General features: G+C 40.9%; 2 protein-coding genes and 1 pseudogene across 4 annotated transcripts in view; all 3 read left to right on the forward strand.

Moving 5' to 3' along the window:
* Positions 1-772: 772 nt before the first annotated feature.
* Positions 773-18,259, forward strand: part of CCDC83 (coiled-coil domain containing 83) — a 73,272-nt gene continuing 55,785 nt past the window's right edge. For all 3 annotated transcript variants that reach the window (XM_055283132.2, XM_055283133.2, XM_055283134.2), the window contains exons 1-2: positions 773-979; positions 10,477-10,599. In XM_055283132.2, coding sequence (XP_055139107.1) covers positions 10,505-10,599 — 95 coding nt within the window. In that variant the 5' untranslated portion in view covers positions 773-979; positions 10,477-10,504. The remainder of the gene's footprint in view (positions 980-10,476; positions 10,600-18,259) is intronic.
* Positions 2,479-3,846, forward strand: LOC129484697 (adenosylhomocysteinase-like; annotated as a pseudogene).
* On the forward strand, positions 15,477-17,392 carry LOC129484698 (RNA-binding protein 7-like). Its single transcript, XM_055283136.1, has one exon. The coding sequence runs from the start codon at positions 15,480-15,482 to the stop codon at positions 16,281-16,283; it is 804 nt and encodes a 267-aa protein (XP_055139111.1). The 5' UTR covers positions 15,477-15,479; the 3' UTR covers positions 16,284-17,392.

Below are 18,259 nucleotides of genomic sequence, written 5' to 3' on the forward strand. Positions count from 1 at the left end.
GTAGAAAGAAGACAAGCCGCCATGGTGGAAGGAGCGCAGCGGGGCAGAGGCGCGCAGAAGCCTCACCACACAACCGGGCCCCGTCCCCGTCCCCGTCCCCCGAACTGTGCGGAAACCGCCACCGAGTCCAGGCGTCTCATTTTACAGCGGAAGACACAAACTCTGAGACCCAAATGACCTGCTCACGGTCACAGCACAAAGCCCGTGGGCCCTGTGTCTACAGTCACCAACCTCCAGGCTTGCGACTAAAGGGAGCCTAGGAGCGCGAGAGCGTTTGAAACCAGCTAGCTGGCTGAGGGACGCCGAAAACCCCGCGCGGAGGAAGGCGGAAGAGCGCGACCGCGGCTACCAAGGCGGCGGCGCGGGCGCTCGTCCGGGACCCTTCCCTGCGCCGCCACCAGATGGCGCGCTCGGCCCGCCGTTCGCGGCTAAGCTAGGGCGGGTGGGGAGGGAGTAGGGAGGAGGACGTCGGTTGTCTTGGAAATGCAGGGCGCGGCAGCGGCTGCGGTGGAGCCGGTAGGCCTGGCCCGCGGGATGAACGAAGTTCATACCCTGTCCGCCCAGGGCCGGGTATCCGACTTACAGGCTGTGGAGGGGATGTCAGGAGACTGGCTGGCCTCTTTTCTTGGCCCCCGACTCCTTCCAGTCTGACACTGAAGACTTTATAAGCTTCCCCCCGACCACCCTCCACGGGCTCCTCTCTCCACGGGCCCTTCTCCACGGGCCTGGGCTTGCGCCGCTTCGAGATCAGCCTGGGGGTCGCGCCCTCCTGGTCTTGTCCACGAAGCGCCGTTCTTGGGCCGTTAGGAGCTGCTGGGAAGGGCTCTGATAGGCCCACTCCTCTTCTCCACCCAGGAGATGAGAAGGAGGGCAGGCCTTTTTAATCTGATCAGAATGTTAACCCATCTCTCTGCCTTGCAGTAGAATCCTTGGATACGTTATTTGCCCTCTCGAAAGGCAGGCTCTGAATTTGATTCAGGTTTGTAACCTTCACGGTGCCCTCACACAGCCCCTAGCACATAGCAGAGGCAGTGTAGAATAAGAATGCCTTCCATTCTTATGAGGTTTATCACTTGACAGTTTTCCCAAAGCGTCTGGAGCCTCATAGCCTGGACAGAAGCTAGGACAGATGGAGGAGGAAACAGGTCAGAGGTTCAGAGACTTGGCCGAGGTTATACAACTCTGTGCAGGAGCTGGGACTAAGCTCGGTCTTGCTTCTCTTAGTGCCCGTCTCACCAAATTGAGTCCAGTGAATGCTTTCTGAGGACCTCACATATTCTTGCATCCTTCTCAATACCCGCGCAATGCTCTTCCCCTGTGGGTACTTCATATGTGCTAAGTGTGTTATTGATGTCTTTTACCCTCATATCCCAATTCATAGATTGGTTTCAACTTCTTGCTCTGGATACTACAACATTCTTCTAAAGAGAACACTTGGTTTCTTTTATGAATTTGTCACATTTGTACAGTACCATGTTTGATTCCTCACTCCCTTCCTTATCCCATAATTTTCTGCTGGGCAAGAGAGAAAGTTGAGGAAGTGATTAAGAGATGGGAAAAGGTGCCCTATCTAAGCCCCTCCCCCCCTCAAAAAAAAAAGGAAAAGAAAGATTCCTGTGATGACAGAGGAGAAAAATAATGACTGGATATTTATCAGTCTATGTGATAATTGCTCATGGATTGCCTTACAGCCACTCCCAGAAGATCCTCTTTAGACTCACTACTGCTATTTGAAGGTAGAAAGAAGCCTTTTTGTTCTCTACCATTATTATTGCATATTTTTCCCTTATCCTCACAATAATATTTTCATAGTTATTTTTATTTTCTTTGTTGATAATTCTAAAACTGAAGGACAGTAAGAGTTGGAAAAAATGTAGTTCTGGTTACTAGAGAAGTTAGTGTAATATACTGCAGTTCAAACTATTTGATATTAGCAACTCTGGATCAGAAGACGGACGAATTTTAAAGCTAAGACTCCAATATAATTTGGGTACTGCGGTAGAAAAATGTGCCATGACTAAAGGATTGGTGAAGAAAATACATGCTAATGTAATGTACATCATCAGTCATCCAAGTGAAACTTAAAAATGTCACTCATCTAGATATTTTTAAATACCTTGATTTTAATATATGATTTTAACATATTTCCAAACCGGACAAATTTTACATTTTAACACTAACGATTTTGGGCCCTATCATATTTACATAATCAATATGAAAAGAGGTCTCAATTTTTAAAATTAATGCTTAGGTGGTACTATTACCACTGAATGGCTTTAAGTTAATTCAGGATTTTAAAAAACATTTACTGGAGACCATTTCTAATTGAGTTAAACGTGTTCTGTGCAATCTCATTTGCAGTAGCCACAAAATGGATAAACTACCTAGGAACCCCCTGCCCAGTGCCATACCCCCAGTGCCTGTCCCCAGATCGAGGCTTGGGCCCCTTCAGCCATGTCTATCACAAGCACCACCAGCATGTCTGACAAACTGCCCTACAAAGTCACTGACATTGGCCTGGCCTCCTGGGAATGCAAAGCCCTGGATATTGTGGAGAACCAGATGCCGGGCCCGATGTGCATGTGGGAGCTGTACTGGACCCTCCAAACCTTTGAAGGGCACCCGCATCACCAGTTGCCTCCATAGGACCCATAGAGACGGCCATCCTCATTGAGACCCTCATTACTCTGGGTGCCAAGCTGCAGTGGTCCAGCTGCAACATCACCCAGGACCATGCAGCAGCTGCCATTGCCAAGGCTGGCATTCCAGTTGTACACCTGGAAGGGTGAAACAGAGGAGGAGTACCTGTGGTGCACCAAGCGGACATTATACTTCAAAGACGGGCTCCTTAACGTGATTCTGGAAGTCGCTGGGGCCCCCACCAACCTCATCCACACCAAGTACCCGCAGCTGTTGTCGGGGATGTGAGGCATCTTCAAGGAGACCCTGACTAGGGTCCAGAAGCTACACAAGATGATGGCCAATGGGATCCTGAAAGTGCCTGCCATCAATGTCAACAACTCCATCACCAAGAGCAAGTTTGACAACCTCTCCAGCTGCCAGGAGTCCCTCATAGATGGCATCAAGTGGGCCACAGACGTGATGATTGCCAGCAAGGTAGCAGTGGTAGCAGGCTGTGGCAACACGGGCAAAGGCTGTGCCCAGGCCCTGTGGGGTTTCAGGCCCATGTCATCATCATCAAGATCAACCCCATCAACACACTGCAGGCTGCCATGAAGGGCTATGAGGTGGCTACCATAGACGAGGCCTGTCCGGAAGACAACATCTTTGTCACCACCACAGGCTGTGTTAACATCATCCTTGGCCGGCACTTTAAGCAGATGAAGGATGATGCCATCATGTGTAACACTGGACACTTTGACATGGAGATTGATGTCAAGTGACTCAACAAGAACACTGTGGAGAGAGTCAACATCAAGCTCCAGGTGGACTGGTATCAGCTGAAGAATGCACACCACATCATCCTGCTAGCTGACAGTCAGCTGGTCAACCTGGGTTGTGCCATGGGCCACCCCAGCTTCTTGATAAGTAACTCCTTCACCAACCAAGTGATGGCGCAGAGTGAGCTCCAGACCCACCCAGACAAGTACCAGGTTATGGTCCTCTTCCTGCCCAAGAAGCTGAATGAGGCAATGGCTGAAGCCCACCTAGGCAAGCTGAATGTGAAATTGACCAAGCTGACTGAGCTGCAAGCTCATTACCTGTACTTGTCCCCTGATGGCCCCTTCAAGCCAGATCACTACCACTACTGAAAGCCAGACTTGCCCTTCACCTTCCAACTGCTGTCCTTGTCCAGGCCCTGCCTCTCCTCCCTAAGAGCAAATGGCACCCACTTTGTGATTGGTTTGTCAGTGTCTTCTGTTGACTCCCTGGGGCTGGTCACTCAGTTTTTGACCTCTGCTGCATCCCTCATACGGTTCCAAGTGTAGCAGGGGGAATTGAGAGGCCACTCCTGAAGCCTTGGTCATGATAAAGGTACAAGGGAGACAGCCACAGGGAATTATGAATTCAGTGATCTTGGAACTTCTCACTAAGTCAGTCCTTCCTTAGCCTGGAAGTTGGTAATGGAGTCACAAAGCCCATATACTTTACCATCTAGGCATTCACCCAGTCTGTGGACTTATACCTGTGTGCTTGGTTCACGGGTTCAGTGGTACCTCAGCCCATGACAGAAAAGAAGCAGCTATATTGAAGGGCAAAGAGGAACTGTTGTTTGAATTTTCCTGAGAGCCTGACTTAGTGCTGGGCCTTCTCTTCCACCTCATAACAATGAGGTTGGTACTTTTAGTCTCTGTTTTATGGGAGTTAGAATAGACTGTTAAGGGACAACTAAGAAAGGACAGAGAATTGATAGCCGAAGGTTGAGAGGGGCCATAAAAACATAAAAGCAAGCATAGATCTGCTACCACTTTGTAACAAGATAATTCCTATCACAACCCTGGGTCAAAAAGAGAATAATTTGTTCCATAATGTTTATGTTAAAAAAAAAAAAAAAAAGCAGGAAGGTGGGTAAATAAAAATCTTGGTGCCTTAAAAAAAAAACAAACAAACCCTAGGAATACAGCTTACCAAGAAGGTAAAGGAGTTCTACAATGAGAATTTCAAAACACTGCTGAAATAAATCAGAGATGAACACAAACAAATAGAGAAACAGTCTATGTCATTTTTCATGGAATTAAACAAAACTATTCTAAAATTCATATGGAACCAAAACAGAGCCCTAATCACCAAATCAACCCCAAACAATAAGAGCAAAGCCAGGGGAATAACACTACCCAACTTCAAACTATATTACAAGGCTACAGTAACCCAAACAACATGGTACTGTTACAAAAACAGACATATAAACTAATGGAACAGGTTAAAGGACCCAGAAATAAAGCCACACACCTACAACTACTGGTTTCATGACAGAGTCAATGATAACAAACAATGGGGGAAGAACTCCCTATTCAATAAATGGTGCTGGGATAACTGGCTAGCCATATGTGGAAGACTGAAACTGGACCCCTTCCTTTTACCACATACAAAAATTAACTCAAGATGAATTAAATACTTAAATGTGAGACCTAAAACGATAAACACTCTAGAAGAAAACCTAGGAAATACCATTCTGGACATTGGCCTTGGCAAAGAATTTATGACTAAATCCCCAAAAGCAACTACAACAACAACAAAAAATAGACAAGTGGGACTAATTAAAGAGCTTCTGCACAGCAAAAGAAACTATCAACAGAGTAAACAGACAACCTGCAGAATGGGAGAAAATATTCACAAACCATGCATCCAACAAAGGTCTAATATCCAGAATCTATAAGGAACTTAATTTCGCAAACAAAAAGCAAATAACGCCATTTAAAAATAAGAGAAGGACAGGCCAGGTGTGGTGGCTCACACCTGTAATCCCAGCACTTTGGGAGGCTGAGGCAGGCAGACCATGAGGTCAGGAGATCGAGATAGTCCTGGCTAACACGGTGAAAACCCGCCGCTACTAAAAATACAAAATAAATAAATAAATAAATTAGCCGGGCATGGTGGCACGTGCCTGTAGTCCCAGCTACTAGGGAGGCTGAGGCAGGAGAATCACTTGAACCTGGGAGGTGAAGGTTGCAGTGAGCCGAGATTGCACCACTGCACTCCAGCCTGGGTGACAGAGTGAGACTCTGTCTCAAAAAAAAAAAATAGGCAAAGAACATGAACAGATACTTTTCAAAAGAAAACATACACGTGGCCAACAAATATATGAAAAAATGCTCATCATCACTAATCATTAGATAAATGCAGATCAAAACCACGATAAGACACTATCGCACAGGAATCACAATGGCAATTATTAAAAAGACAAAAAACAACAGATGCTGGTGAGGTTTAGCAGAAAAGGAAACACTTATACACTGCCGGTGGGAGTATTAAAGAACATGTGGAAAAGAGTGTGAAGATTTCTCAAAGAACTTAAAACAGAAATACCATTCAACCCAGCAATCTTGTTACTGGATATATACCTTAAGGAAAATAAATCATTCTGTGAAACAGACACATGGACTCATGTTCATCGCAGCACTGTTCACAGTAGCAAAGACATAGAATTAACCAAGATGCTAATCAGTGGTGGATTAGATAAAGAAAATGTAGTACACATACACCATGGAATGCTACACAGCCATAAAAAGGACAAAACCGTGTCCTTTGCAGCAACATGGATGCAGCTGGAGGCCATTATCCTAAGCAAACTAATGCAAGAACCCAAAAGCAATACTGCACATTCTCATTATAAGCGGAAGCTAAACATTGAATAAACATGAACACAAAGATGGGAAAAATAGACACTGTCTATTACAAGCCATACATTGTGGAAAAAAAAAGTACAAATTGTTGTGGGGCCACAAGGCGAGGTTATCACTAGTTAGGACAGTAAGAAGAGGCTTCTCAAGACGAATTATATATTAAAGGATACAACATGTGTTTTTGAATTCCCAAGATGAGGGTTTATTGAAGTAGTTAGGTGTCACTAGCATCAAAGGAATTGTATTTTGTTGAAGATGAGTACCGTGAATGGTTTTGAATATGTATTTCAGCTTTGCAATTAACATTATAGTGAGGTATGTGCCTTCTAAGTTAGATTGCTCTTTAATAAGGCTTTTGGAAGTACTGCATTACTACTACTACTATTACTTTTATTAGCCTTACACTTTATAGCTGAGAATCCAGTATAATTTGGGAACTGCAGTTCAAAACCATGCAGTTAATGGCTCAGTTTCTAGCTAGTTAATGGCTGAGCCACAGCTAGACTTCAAGACTCCTAGCACCCAAATAGAGATCTTTTATATCATGCTCTCATGCCTTGATGGAATCTTATTCTGAACTTCTGTCATTGCTAATGCTGTTAAGTAAATATCTTTCATTTTAATCTACATTTTATGTAAAACATTAGCTATCAAACCTCAAGCTCCATTTTATATGTCCAGAAAGGTATTAGGGCAGAACTGCCATCCCTCCCAGCCTCCACAGAATTAGGAAAGGAGTCATTGGGAGGCTTCTGGATATTCACGCCTTCACAAAGTCATGAAAATAGTCATTTTGGGCCAAGTGCGGTGGCTCATGCCTGTAATCCTAGCACTTTGGGAGGCCAAGGTGGGTGGATCCCTTGAGCTCAGGAGTTCAAGACCATCCTGAGAAACATGGCGAAATCCCCTGTCTACAAAAAATTAAAAAATTAGTCAGGCATGGTGGCATGCGCCTGTAATCCCAGCTACTCTGGAGGTGATGTGGGAGGATGACTTGCACCTGGGAGGCAGAAGCTGCAATGAGCCTGCATTTTAGCTTGGGTGACAGAGCCAGACCCTGTCTCATTAAAAAAAAAAAAAAAAAAAAAAAAAAAAGAGAGTCATTTATTTTAAACTTTCTAGATACTGAGCCAGGATGCTGAGATAGTGCAGGAAGGGATACACTGTGTGTTCTATAGGTAACTTTGCAGAGCCAAAGCAGCATGGGATAACAGTACGTATGAAAAAAATGATTGTGATATGTCCATTTTTAGTAAATAAACTTCTGGCTTTTCACTGAGAGGTGTTTGGGAAATATTTATTGAAAGATTTTATGACAGAAAATGATGGAGTAGATTCTGGAACGGTTGGCTGGAGTCCTGAGTCTTTCAAACCCAGGATGCTTACCTGTCCTTACATCACGGTGTATGTTTTAGAGACCTCAAACGCAGTCGGGAGAGGAAAACACACATGGCCACAAAAGAGAGGTCACATGCTGGGTGAAGATCTCCCTAGCATTATCTGCATGATTTTGCAAAGACTTTTAAAGCTGCTCATTTTTTTAAAGTTCTGCTGCATGTGCTTCTGTCTTCCTATCTGTCTGAGTAGGGTCTTACCTCATCTATACTTTATAATTGGGGGCCAGGTAAAGCACCATGCACAGAGCAGGCATTGAATAGATGTTTGTAGTGACTGACAGATTCGACGTCTATTTGTCAGATATTCTAAGTGTAACCTTCCTGGAAGATAATTGCATTTACTTTGTGAATATTTTTCTAGGAATCTCACCCTTTACTGAGAGAAATCTTCTGGGTGGTCAGGAACTGTGAATCCTTGTATATGTTTATGAAAGTCCCCATGGTTTATAGCACATTATCAAATGCAAAAATAGATGTTGAGGTACTATCATGAGCCCATTGCAAAAATGCAGCTATTAAGCAGACCGTCCAATTGGCTTACTAATTTTCTTAAAGTGTGTGAAACAATGAATCTTAATAGAGTTTATGTATAAAGCACTTGTGCTTTAATGGGTTCACATTTTCACTCATATTTTATTAAAATCCTTTGCCATAAGCTGCAGTTAGGTAAGTAATTATACATTAGTCAGAGAGTAAAAACATAAAAGCCAGGTAACTAAGGTAATTGAGCAGGATGAGGTCACTTTTCCTCCAGCACCAGATGGGTACCACAGGTAAAAACCGTAACACTTGATCTCTTCCGTATGACTTAGAAAGAGATTAATGTTGACATTGGTTTTAACTTTTAAATAAAATATTTTATGGTAAAAATTATTACTAAATAGTAAGTTATTGTTTTAAAATGAAACATTTGTCAGTATGCTTTTTGTGCAACAGTCAAGTTTAAAATTCTAAAATGGAAAATAATATAAAAATTCAACTCTGCATCTGAAACAAAGAGTAATCTTTTCTTAGCTGATAATTTTCTGTGAACTGTGGTGGTATCATGATGACACCTTTTGGTGGGAGCCTATTAAATTATTCTCAATACTTTCATATTTGAGAAGACACTACTTAATGTACTAATGTATTAGATCTTTCCGTTGTGTCATCTGTGTGCTTTTCAGTTGGAAAGTATTGTGGTATATTTGCATTCATGTATATGCTCAAATTAGTTAACATACAGAGTAGTGCAAACTTGGTTAGAAAAGTCACAGACATAAAGACAGCCTCACTGGAAGTCTGAGTGTGCAGGCAGCATGTCTACAGAGAAAAAGCGTGTTTTCATTTTAACAAGTTTTTCCACTTTGGAGCTGAATGGTCTACAAAGATTTATGTGGATTGCCAATTCAGTGATCCAAATCAATGAAGGCTGACAATAGCAAACCTTATGGGTTAGTCTTTCCACACATCATTGTACTTGCAGAAGGCAGCCATTCTATGCTTTAGTTACCCAGAATTTGAAGAAGCTTGACCTGGAGCAACAACTGAAGGGAAAGAGGAAGGGGCACTATACAGAGATAGAGCTAGAGATATATGGCCTTTTTCTATATCTCAGACACTATGCTAGGTGCTTTAAATATTAGCTTATTTAATCCTTACAATAGCTCTTAGAGTAGAATTGTTATCCTTCTCCCTTGACAGATGATGAAACTGAAGTTCTTCAAAAAGATTAAGTAACCTATTCAGGGTCACACAGATAATAGTGATGGATCTAGGATTAAAGCCCATGTCTGCCTGATTCATTCATGCATCCACTCGTGTTTATTTGACAAGCATTTATTGTGTGTCTATTGTGCTTAGTGAGGAAATACAGTAGTGCGCAAGAATTACATCATCCCCACGATCATGAGAGTTTCCAGCCACTTAAATAATTACAAAGGTTATATTTTATGCTTTCTACCACACTTAACTACTGATACATTTATTTAAGGCTAGGTACTTATTCTTTTAGGATTAGTGGAAATTAAAAGATAAAAATGTGTTAAGGAAGACTATAATCTGAAAAGTCTACTTTAGTACCCAAACCAAACCTATGAAAGTACTCCTGCTTACTATAAACATCTGTGAACAGTGGGTCTTGATTTTCCCTTTTAAAAGGTATTTTTGATTTTTTTATTATTAGGTATGAAACCAGTTAATAGCTGATGAGCAGTTATTAATACATTATTATTATTATTCGCATGTGTAAATCTCAACCATTTTAAAAGTACTTCAATGTGTGCTTTTATTTGCTGTTTATAACAACCCTGCCCAAACCTAATTTTTTTGGATCCTGATTCTAATTCTTAAGTCTTTTGGATCCTAGCTTCTTCATGCTCATAGAAAATTGTAGTTCTGTTTTCATTTTCTTTGAAAAATTAATAGACATTTAATTAATGTCTCTCTGCCAAACACTGTGGAGAAATAAAATTATTGAGAAAGCTCAGTTCTTTGCTCTTAAAAGACCTAGATAGGGGCAACAGATATAGATGAATAATGCAAGAGAGGGAGTCTCTTAGAAAGTTTTGGGTGGAGGGAATGCTATACATGGGCTAAACATGGAATTCACCAGAATCAAGAATCCAATCATTTCATGATGTTCCACCATTGTGGTGAATGTTAGATCTGGGGACATGGAAGCAATCAGGATAGAAAGCCAGTATTAAGTCCCAGAGGTACCTTACCTAGAGTAAACAAAAGTAGGGAGGCAAAGATGGAATTTTTCACTTTTCGTATGTCTCTTTTCTAAACAGGTATATTTCTTAATACCTAACCAGCACAATGGAAAACTCAGGGAAAGCAAATAAAAAGGATACATATGATGGGCCACCAAAAGAAATTAAATTGCCTACCAGTGAAGCACTTCTAGACTATCAGTAAGTTTTTATTCTGAAATCTGAAAGTTGCCATAGATAAAAGGCAGTCAGTGTTAAGACTCATATAACTGCAAATGCAAACAATACATGCAGCAGCTGCCAAAAGAATAGAGATGGGTTTAGAGGCCTAATTGCACTCTTGTGCTATGCACATATTTTTAAAGGTTTTTGAAACTTTGAATATAACATAGTCCAAGTAGTAGCTATGACTACTTAGACTATTTTATGAAATGAAATGAGAGCTGCTATGAAACAGCTTTCATTGATGTAGTATTGGCTCCCTCAGTTGTTTATTGGTTACTCTCACCTATGTATACAACAGCTTGCTAGCTTACCTCTTAAAATACAACACAGAATGGTTAGTTTACATTTATAGAGAGTAGAAGAGGCCCGGCGTGGTGGCTCACGCCTGTATTCCCAGCCCTTTGGGAGGCCAAAGTGGGCGGATCACCTGAGGTTGGGAGTTCGAGACCAGCCTGACCAACATGGTGAAACCAGATCTCCACTAAAAATCCAAAATTAGTCGGGCATGGTGGCGCGTGCCTGTAATCCCAGCTGCTCGGGAGACTGAGGCAGGAGAATTGCTCAAACCCAGGAGGCAGAGGTTGCAGTGAGCCAAGATCATGCCACTGCACTCCAGCCTGGGCAACAGAGCAAGATTCCATTGAGGCTCCATCTCAAAAAAAAAAAAGAATGGAAGAGAAATTTTCCCTTTATGTGACCTTTTATTTCTTAGACATTTCAACTTACATTATTCCTAAATGGCTACATATCAAATCCAAATGATTTACAGAAAATTCTTTTTAATAATAATAAAATTTTACAATGTCTCACTCCTAGGAGCTGGAGACAAAACCATGGGTAACATTTATTCTATGTTTATGTTTTATTCCAACAAATAGCTCCTTGAGGGTCTGTGAACCTTAGCTTTTGGCACAAGGTAAGTGTTTTAATGTGTAATTCTTAGAGAATTAATAGATAAGTGTTAGTCTTTTCTCGCATAAGGTTGAAATGTACTTCATTCATGTACTTATTCAATAAATACTTGAGTGTTTACCAAGTGCAAGTCAAGTGCTGGGTACTGGAATGTAGCAGCAAACAGGACCACATGGTCCCTGCCTTGATGAAGCATGGGAGACAGACAATAAACCACTAATTTGAGCTTTTAAAAAAATGACAGGAAGGTATGGTGGCTCATGCCTGTAATCCCAGCCCTTTGAGAGGCCAAGGCAGGTGGATGAGCCCAGGAGTTTGAGATCAGCCTGAGTAACATGATGAAAACTCATCTTTACAAAATAAAAATTAGTCCCTGCTATTTAGGAGGTGGAGCTAGGAGGATCGCCTGAGCCCAGGGAGGTCAAGGTTACAGTGAGCCATGATCGTGTCACTGCACTCCAGCCTTGGTGACAGAGAGGGACCCTGTCTCAAAAAAAAAAAAAATACATGGCTATAATAAAGGTACTATGAAAGGAAACTGTAGGGTGCTGTTTAACAGCGTAACTAAAGGACTTTAGTCAGAGGAGTTAGGAAAAACTTGTTTGAGAAAGCTTTGAGCTGATTTCTGGAAAAGGAACAGGCATTATGGAGACACAGAGCAGTGGAGAGCATGACTTATGGAAGACAGGAACGTAGGAAAGAACTTATCACAGGCCAGAAACTGAGAAAAGGGAGGGTGAGGGAGGCAGGGCAAGAGCAGATGCTGGTGATTTAGGCAAGGGTCAGATCAAGAAGAACACTTGGGTTTTTATTAGAGGAGTATAAGGTTGAAGATGGAGAGCCCATGACGCTAGTGACTAGGTCTTTGTTTAAGAGAGTTGTTGTTGTTTAAAGACAGAGTCTCACTCTGTCACCCAGGCTGGAGTGTAGTAGCCTGATTATAGCTCATTGCAGTATCAAACTCCTGGGCTCAAGTGTTCCTCCTGCCTCAGATTCCTGAGTAGCTGGAATGACAGGCATACACCACCATGCCCAGCTAATTTTTTAATTTTGGGTAGAGCTGGGTCTGAAACTCCTGGCCTCAAGTGATCCTCCTGCCTCAGCCTCCCAAAGTGCTGAGATTTCAGGCATGAGCCACCTCACCTAGCCAAGAAGGATTTTAGATTTTAAAATCTAAAAGAAGGATTTATATTAAAAAAATGTACCATAAAAGATATTGCTCTTAACAACATTCAGGGAAAATCTATCTCCTTCTTTGGAGATCCCAATATATTCGTATGAACTTTTTAGGATGCAGTGAGTGAAGGGATCAGAACACCAAGAAAGAAGAGGCTTTCACCTGTTTCCTTTTATTTTCTACTTGAAATAACATTAACTAATAACTAGATACTATTCATACTCATTTCTCAACATAACTGAAAACTTCCATCATCTCATCTTAGGAGAGGTGGACAAAAAGCCAGGCTCTGTGAATGCAACCTGGTCTCTAATTTGCTCCCATGGTGTAACTGGTGACATCCAGTTAACAGCTGTTTCTCTCTCTTTTGGGTCGACCAGAAACTAGTCTTTCTCCACTTTAACAAAGGTTTACAAAGAGGCAAACGTTTAAAAATTCTCATGATCTAGTGCAAGTTATAAACTGAACATCTCATACCCTTGTTCTTTTGTATTTGGTAAAACTAAATAAATAATCTCATGGACTGCAACAGCCAAGGCCTTGCTGTACCATGCTCTACTGATGACAGTTGATGCATTCCATGTGTTCCTCGGTGACAGAACTGTTGTCACATGACAAATAGCCAAGACATTCTCTCTCACCATCTGAGGAAGGATTGTCCAGGAGTTCCCTGGCAGCCTCTTATATCTCTCTCAGCTCCTAACAAAGCAGTGAGCACATAGTAGGTAGCTAATTCATGGTTTTTGAGCAACAGAACTTTTTTCAAATTTATCCCAAGAAAAGAAAGTCATGAACTTCTATGGTTGTTTGTGAAGAGTTGATACTACCAATGTTCAGTCTATAAAATTATTGTCTCTGAATAATGATGGTTTTTATTTTCTGCTTTATACTTGTCTTGCCCCCAGTTTTCTACAATAAGTATGGCTATAGATATAGAAATAGGTGAGAATATCGTAGTGAGTGAAAAAATGGAGATTATGATATAGATTTTTTGAAAGTCAAATTTATTTGGATCAGTGATTTGTTTGTTTGTTTTTGAGACATGAGTCTCGCTCTGTCACTCAGGCTGGAGTGCAGTGGCATGATCTCGGCTCACTACAACCCCCGCCTCCTGGGTTCAAGCAATTCTCCCACCTCAGCCTCCCCAGTAGCTGGGATTACAGGCACGTGCCACCACACTCGGCTAATTTTTTGTGTTTTTAATAGAGATGGGGTTTTGCCATGTTGGCCAGGCTGGTCTTGAACTCCTGATCTCAGGAGATCCTCCTGCCTTGGCCTCCCAAAGTGCTGGGATTACAGGTGTTAGCCATGTTTGTTTATTTTTATAGAGACAGGGTCTCCCTATGTTGACCAGGCTGGTCTCAAACTCCTGGGCTCAAGCGATCAGCCCATCTCAACCTCCCGAAATGCTAGGATTACAGATGTGAGCCACTGCGCCCAGCCCAGATTTGTGTTTTTATATGAATAAGGCAGTTAGAATATTTGAGGTGAAGGAAAAAATATGGCAGGTCATTTGTGCTTCATTCTCCCTCAACAAACTGTGAGCTCCTTGAAGACTATTCTTTACTCATCTCTGTACCTCTAGTATCTAGCACAGCCCTATAGTATGAGCTCAGAGTTTCTTTGTTGAGTAAATGTTGTTGGATCTTGTCTGAAAGCAAAATCACACTCATGAAAACAAATACAATGCTATTTTTGCCTGTTGATACAGGAAACAAATTTTTTAATGTACTAACACTCAGTGATGAAATGCCCACCAATAAACATGCTCTTTCTTACCCACTGGTGAGTATAAATTGTTCAAATATTCTGAAAACATTTGTAACAAAGCAACCCTGCCCTTTTATCAGGTAATTTCATGGATATAGGAACTCTTTCCCAGAACATAAGGTCATGAACTTCTATGGTTGTTTGTGAAGAACTGATACTGCCAATACTAAATCTATAAAATGATCATCTCTAAGTAACGGTAGTTTTTATTTTCTCCTTTATACTTGTTGTCTCCCAGTTTTCTACAATGAATATGGATAGAGATATAAAAACATGTGGGTATGGTTATAGGTTTAAAGAAAAAAACACAAAAATATAGGTTTTTTGGAATTCAAATTTTTTTTTTTCTTCCCAGAATTTTCAATGAAATTGCATGGGTGGGGGGAACATTGACACATTACTAACATTTTAACAACATAGAGAGTGGGGGAAAGGTGACATATTGTCTTACTATTTAATATCACTGTGCTTTAGAATAGTGCCATAAACTTTTCAAACGGCTTTAATGTATGGGTTTAAATGGGTTTATTATCACCCCACTTGCTTCAGTACCTAGTGTGACATGTCAGATTCTAGGGCACTGAGTAGATGGGGGAGATATTAAAAAGGAAAAAGTGTATAAGGAACAATGATGCTTGAAGTCCCCATAATAGTGTTGAGTTCTGAAGTTAAGCTTCATCTGCTTCCTGGTAAAACACACCTCTTCATGAAGCCAGAGAAGGCTGAAGTGGATTTCAAAGACAGGCTCAGCTAAATTAGACCCACAGCTACCATAAGCTCCACAAGAGGGCCAGTGAAGCTGCCAAAACATTTCGGGCATCTCAGAATTCCCCACTGAGGCCTGCTGCTGCCATTCACATTGTCCTGAACTGCTCACTCCACAAATGGACAAGAGACAAAGCCCGAGGCCATTTGCTCCTAAATCCTCTGAGGGAGGGGTGGTGGGCTTAAGTGTGGGTTTGCCAATTGTAGCAAATAGAAATAAACGATGCCGGAGATGGAGGCGGAGGCGGCGGAAGCGGATCGCACTCTCTTTGTGGGCAACCTTGAAACGAAAGTGCCCGAGGAGCTCCTTTTCGAGCTTTTCCACCAGGCTGGGCCAGTAATAAAGGTGAAAATTCCAAAAGATAAGGATGGTAAACCAAAGCAGTTTGCGTTTGTGAATTTCAAACATGAAGTATCTGTTCCTTATGCAATGAATCTACTTAATGGAATCAAACCTGATGGAAGGCCTATCAAAATTCAATTTAGATCAGGAAGTAGTCATGCCTCGCAAGACGTCAGTTTGTCATATCCCCAACATCATGTTGGAAATTCAAGCCCTACCTCCACATCTCCTAGCAGCAGGTACGAAAGGACTATGGATAACATGACTTCATCAGCACAGATAATTCAGAGATCTTTCTCTTCTCCAGAAAATTTTCAGAGACAAGCAGTGATGAACAGTGCTTTCAGACAAATGTCATATGGTGGAAAATTTGGTTCTTCACCTCTGGATCAATCAGGATTTTCACCATTAGTTCAATCACACAGTCATAGTTTTAACCAGTCTTCAAGCTCCCAGTGGCGCCAAGGTACACCATCATCACAGCGTAAAGTCAGAATGAATTCTCATCCCTACCTAGCAGATAGACATTATAGCCGGGAACAGCGTTACACTGATCATGGGTCTGACCATCATTACAGAGGAAAGAGAGATGATTTCTTCTATGAAGATAGGAATCATGATGGCTGGAGCCATGACTATGATAACAGAAGAGAGAGTAGTAGAGATGGAAAATGGCGCTCATCTCGACACTAACACGTGTTCAAAGGACATTGTGTTTATAGGGTCATTTTAGGCCCTTTGACTAAGTTGATATGGAAATATTTTGTTGAAAAACTGTACAGAGCAGCTTTACAAGTTGTCACATTTCTTTATACATTTTTTTAAAGCTACAGTTTAATACAAAATGAATTGTGGTTTTATTACATTAATAACCTTTCACCTCAGGGTTTTACGAAGAGGAAAGGGTTTTATGCAAAAGAAAGTGCTACAATTCCTAATCATTTTAGACACTTTAGGAGGAGGTGAAGTTGTATGATAAAGCAGATATTTTAATTATTTGTTATCTTTTTGTATTGCAAGAAATTTCTTGCTAGTGAATCAAGAAAACATCCAGGTTGACAGTCTAAAATGGCTACTGGTATTTTAGTTAATTCAAAAATGAAACTTTTCAGTGATTCACTTTACTAACATTGTATTTGAGAAGGCTTATTGGTAAAGTTTGGGGATAAAGGCATTGCTTAACTTCTTATATAATTTACGTATAAATTCTGTGACATGCTCTTGAGCTTTACCCTAGTTGAACATACATGTGTAGATCTACACATACTGTTTCATTCTAAAATTTAGTAATTGTTCATTAAATCACATTTGAGGTATAAGTCACTCAGGAAGTTAAAATATCTCTACACATATATTTTTACATTAAAAATACAGTGTTAGCATATATTCCCTTTTCAGGAAGAACAAAAATGTCAGTGCATAGTTAGATAAAATGGTAAAATGTTTTACTGAAAGCATACTTTTTTGGAAAAAAAGATTCATGAAGGCTTTAAGTGCTGCTTCTGTCAAACGTTAAAAACTTTAACATTTTCAAAGTGCCCAGAATGTGTACAAAGACACATGTAATGGAGACTGTACAGGTTGTTTTTTTGTTTGAACCTTTGAAAGAATTTAATCTTAACGTTTTCTAATTTTAAAATGTTAAAATCTTGTTTAAAAAAAACTTGTAATGTATTAAGATACTGTTTTCATTTCATTACAGGATTGTTTATAAAAATTCATTTGTTGAAAAATAAGGATCCTTTTTAATACCACAGCATTTGTACTGTTCCTTTTTAATATACTGAAAATATAAAAAAAAGAAATAAATGATGCCCAATTAAATATGAGTTTCAGATAAATAGCAAATAATTTTAGTATAAATATGACCCATGCAATGGGGTTGGGGCTGCACGTGGTCTCCAGCCCAATCATTGCATGCTCAGTCATCACCAAGGAAAGCTCTCAGCTGCAGCCAGGGAATTGGTCTATTAACGAGCCCATCTGTAGATTCAGTTTAACCAATGAAGACCACATCTTGAGATTCATTTGCCTGCTCTACCCATGTAAAGAAGTAGGATTACTATATTTATAATTGAAAAAAATGATGTCAGTAATTTACACATTTGCATAGGTTCTTTTCAGATAATTTTCATTTATAATACTTTTTTTTTAATCTCCTGAAAAACAGGAGGTAGAAAAGGCACTCCTTCAAAATTTTTGCACAAATGTAAGCTTTAGGTAAGAAGTCAAAGATCAGCCAAGTGTGGTGGTGCACATCTGTAATCCCAGCTACTTGGGAGGCTGAGGCTGGAGGATTCCTTGAGCCCAGGAGTTCAAGCTCAGCCAGGTCAGCATAGAGCCTTATTTTCTTATTATTTTGTGGAGCCTGCCCTATCTACTATAGTAGTCCCCTCCATTTATGGTCCTTCTTATATCCTGTTATTTTCCCCATGGTATTTATCATAATGTGTAAACAATATGTTTCAATATGTTTATGTGTTTACTTCTTATTATCCAGCAAAAGGTACTCCTTGAAGGCAAGGATCATGAAGGTGTTGTTCAAAATTATCTCTGTAGGCCAGGGGCAGTGGCTCACACCTATAATCCTAGCACTTCAGGAGGCTGAGGCAGGTGGATCACTTGAGGCCAGGATTTCAAGACCAGCCTGGCCAACATGGTGAAACCTC

Source organism: Symphalangus syndactylus, chromosome 6, assembly GCF_028878055.3.
Source record: "Symphalangus syndactylus isolate Jambi chromosome 6, NHGRI_mSymSyn1-v2.1_pri, whole genome shotgun sequence".
NCBI lineage: Eukaryota > Metazoa > Chordata > Mammalia > Primates > Hylobatidae > Symphalangus > Symphalangus syndactylus.